At 42.3% G+C, this 3,991-nt stretch overlaps 1 protein-coding gene across 1 annotated transcript in view; it reads right to left on the minus strand.

Annotated features, from left to right (window-relative positions):
- Positions 1–3,988, minus strand: part of CDKN3 (cyclin-dependent kinase inhibitor 3) — a gene marked incomplete at both ends in the record, with an annotated part of 5,429 nt that extends 1,441 nt beyond the window's left edge. The window contains 4 exons of the mRNA XM_009580881.1: positions 532–754; positions 1,784–1,828; positions 3,368–3,423; positions 3,960–3,988. Of these exons, the coding sequence (XP_009579176.1) occupies positions 532–754; positions 1,784–1,828; positions 3,368–3,423; positions 3,960–3,988 (353 nt within the window). The remainder of the gene's footprint in view (positions 1–531; positions 755–1,783; positions 1,829–3,367; positions 3,424–3,959) is intronic.
- Positions 3,989–3,991: the final 3 nt, after the last annotated feature.

Below are 3,991 nucleotides of genomic sequence, written 5' to 3' on the forward strand. Positions count from 1 at the left end.
TCAGCGGATGTCTGTAGAGGGAGCTGTCAGCAGGATCATCCAGGGAACATGGAACTTGGAAAGCTCTTCCCCTCCACCCTAAGCTCAGGTACAAGTATCTAAAGAAATTACTTTAAACCAGTTTCATGCAATTTAAGAGTGAATTTTGCGCTGCTGGAACCCGCTGAGTCCCTGATAAACAGCCCCGGGGTGTGTTATCCTCTGACAACAGCTGCTTTAGCTTACAACTCATATTGTATACCTGATATCCAACTAGGCTAGCAGCAAGGAGTCATATGGTGCCATTCAACACACACTTTGAAGAGCTTGCTGGACAAAGCAAGGCGAAATGGGAGATTCAAATCTCACAAAGGACAAGTTAGCTCCAAAAGGGTGCATGAGAAGAAATAAGCAGCTTTTAGTTAGCTTGAACTAACCGTAAAGAATGCAATTGTCATTTGACAGGATTCTATTTCAGCTGGTCATGCATCTAGAGAGAAGCTGGTATCTTTTATAGGAATGTGGGGTGAAAGGGAGGCAGCCAGAACCTACTGTATGATTGTTTTCCGGTTACTTTCCAGGCAGCTTCTGAGCTCTTCCAGAATTTTGCAGCACTTGGCAATGTCAGGAGCGTCCCCATCAGGAATAGGATAGTGGTGCACACGGATCCCATGCTGTTGATAGGTGTCTATAAGGTTTGGTACTCGGTATTTTAAGAGCTCTCCTCTGGTACAAAGCACAAATATATCCTGGGTCCCATAGTTCTTTAGTTCTTCTGCCAACAGATTAAGACACTTGCAAATAAACAAAAGCTTATCAAGCTTAATGATAAACAGATAAGCTACTTGGTACTGATGCTCTTGCTTAATCTTCGAGGTTAAGACAACAGGCGTTAGCAATTTTGCTTTAAGCAGCATTTACTTCTACAGAATCTCTCCCACATTTGCCTTCAGGCAACCCATGAGAAGAATTTTCCCAGTTCAGAGTCTTGAGACAAGCCTCACTAGAAAGCAAGCGAGCACTCAGAACAGTCTGTTAACTGCTGCCAGCTTAAGCATGATTCTGTCCCACCTCCAGCTGTGACTATGTCCAAACACTGTAGGTTTTTGCTATTAGTCTGCTCTACGAGTGTTTACAGATTAATATTAGGCACAAATCTTTACATGATGTCATCTTTTCTATCCCAATCTCACTTTTCTCTGCAAAAAGGAGATTACAAGTTTGTAATTCTACTTGGTCCTAGCTGCTTTGAAGAGGCCTTCTGCACGGGATTTAGCAGAGCTCATAGTTACTGTGAAAGATACACAGATGCCTGTATAGCTCCAGCCTGGAAATACCTTGACTACTTACTCAGTATTTAGTAGAGAAGCCACAGAGAAAGTGGCACTGCACACTTGAAAGCGATATCTAGTACTCGTAACAGTGACTGTGCTAAGGTATTTGCTGCACCTCCAAGCACAGTGTAACCAAAACTCAGATAGAAATCGCTGTCAGACATACACCCAGCAAGACTTTGTAAAGAACTGCCCTGCTTTCTAACATCATGGCATGTTAGACAGACAACTATAGCATCCATTATAGAAGTACGAATAAACACCACCACCTCTCAAAGTCCAGCCATGCTTTAGATACCCGGCATCTGGATCCTTACGCTCAAATTAGATAAACAGCAACTCCAGCAGTCTCCAGACTAAGACAAGGTAAACCTCTAGGCCGTTAGTAACTTATGCTTTCCGTTTACCTGCCATTGTTCTTGCCCGTTACATGGAAGTGAGAGGCACTTTACACTGGCCAGAAGACTCACCTATATCTTTCTGAAGATTTCTTCTAACATCCTTAAACCTGCAACCTAAAACAAATTATGAATGACAATTACCTCTCCAGGTAAGTGACATTTATGGAATGGCTGCTACAGCTGAAGAATAGAGCACAGACAACCTCCCACCAAAACCAAAGCAAACAACAAAGCCACAACCCAAATAAAACACAGTTCTTATTTTTGCAAATAGATCACTAGCGCAGAAGACAGTTTAAACACCATTATCTGCTTAATACTGTAATGTAATAGGATTAAAAAAAATCCTGCCCAAGGTTTTAAGCTGCTGTGCATTTTCCAGATGAAAAGTTTTGGATATTAAAAACCAGGGTGCAGCTTAAAAAAACCCCACAAAACACAAAACCAAATACCCAACAAATAAAAGGGCTGGACAGAGATCACTTAAGACTTGTCTGGTTGACTGCTGGGAAAATAAATTCCCTATTCTGTAATACTCAGCACAAATCACATTAAAAATCCTCCTTACTATTCAATCTTCAGCATTTCGCCACTTCCATTTTTTCCTCAGATGATGCTACCAAGGCATTTTTGCAACCCCTACAGAATACTGCACTGTGATATTCACAGCTATTGTTTGGTTTCTGAGATGTAATTGCTCAAAATATTTGCACTGTGTCCTCCCTCTGTCTCCCCTCCTTCACTCACAGCCCCGTAGGCACACAATCCTTACACCTGCCCTGACAACAGTCATGATTGTGCATATCCTGAACCACCTTTTAAAAGCATGAGAGCAGAATCCTGCAGACCAAGAGCTGTATCGGCAGGGCTACGGCTGGAGGTTGGCATCTGAAGATTAAACAGCTATTACATGAACAGCTCAGGTAGCTAAAAAACATAATGCAGCTATTTTTTAGCATATGTGTGTTAACCGGCCTTCAAGCATTACTGGGATTTTCATCAGCACTTCAAGATAGCTTAAATTCAAATATTATTCAACATTTATTTCCTAGTTCTCTAGTGTGGTATTAGTCCCAAGCTTGTATTTCTCAGAGTTGGTTAATGAAAGTCGAGTAATTACTTTAAATGAAGTAGAGAAAGTTCATATTGTCAACACCAGCAGTTCTATCATCTCTTTTGTGATCACAGAAGATTCACCATGGCTGCAGTTTTGGCAGTTAAAAATACAGTGAAAACTTAAATGTTTATTTTTATATCACGGCCACGGTAGTGCAACCCAGATACTAAGGGAGAGCGGTACAGAACTGTCAGCACAGAGAGTGAGTGTAATTTGAGCCCGACATATCTTATAAAGGAATTATTTGTCAAAGCAGCCTTGTTTCACTGTTGTTGCTTGTTATAAATAGTAAGCCAGGCTAAAAAGCCAAATATTTTAACTGACAATGGAAGACGGCCACTATTCTCTTACCACCCTGCCATATGATTTTGCATTAAGATATTCTCTAGATTAGCTTTGGTATTTCTGAAACAATTATTCCAGAGGTAGATTACAAAACAAGTCACCCCACCAATGGAATACAGAATTTTGGGGTACAAGATATTACCTCTCTTCAGCTTCAAGCATGCCTGCAAATTTCAGTGAATGCTTCTTACCTGGAAGGGAACATAATCCCAGGAACTCAGAAGAGTACACAGGAGACAAAGACAACCTATCAGAAAATAAAAAATAAAATTAAAAAAAATCAGAAGAGAACATTTTGATGATTTGAATAGAGATAACTCACTACTAAACATTCCTTTTCTGTGGGACCATGAGAAGAGTTACCTACCTATAATTCAATTTTAAAAATAAAATGGAAGTATTCCAGTGTTATTTCTACAACATCAGACAGGGGAATCACGTTTGTCCTTCATCACATACCCCTACCCAAGAGGAGGAGAGGAAGCGTTGACAAATCCCCGCCTCAGCACCGAGACACTGGGGCTAGCACGACCGACAGTGACCGGTAAACGCTTCCAAAAGCGGACCTGGCGCCACATCCACTGACCGTTCGCCAGCACTAACTTAAATCCCTTTTCAGGGGCACCGCCAGGCCAAGCACAACCTCCCTCCTCGCTCTGGCAGCTCACCAGAGCCCGGCGCGTGTTTCCTTCAGAAAAAAACTCCAGGAGCGGGATTTAACGCAAACGCCCGCCTACTTTCTGAGGGAAAAGACACCCGCGCCCGCTCCGGGGCGCGTCTCACCAGGAGATGGGGAGCGGCCTCAGGTCCTCCTC

This window comes from Fulmarus glacialis, unplaced genomic scaffold, assembly GCF_000690835.1.
Source record: "Fulmarus glacialis isolate BGI_N327 unplaced genomic scaffold, ASM69083v1 scaffold43106, whole genome shotgun sequence".
Classification (NCBI taxonomy): Eukaryota; Metazoa; Chordata; class Aves; order Procellariiformes; family Procellariidae; genus Fulmarus; species Fulmarus glacialis.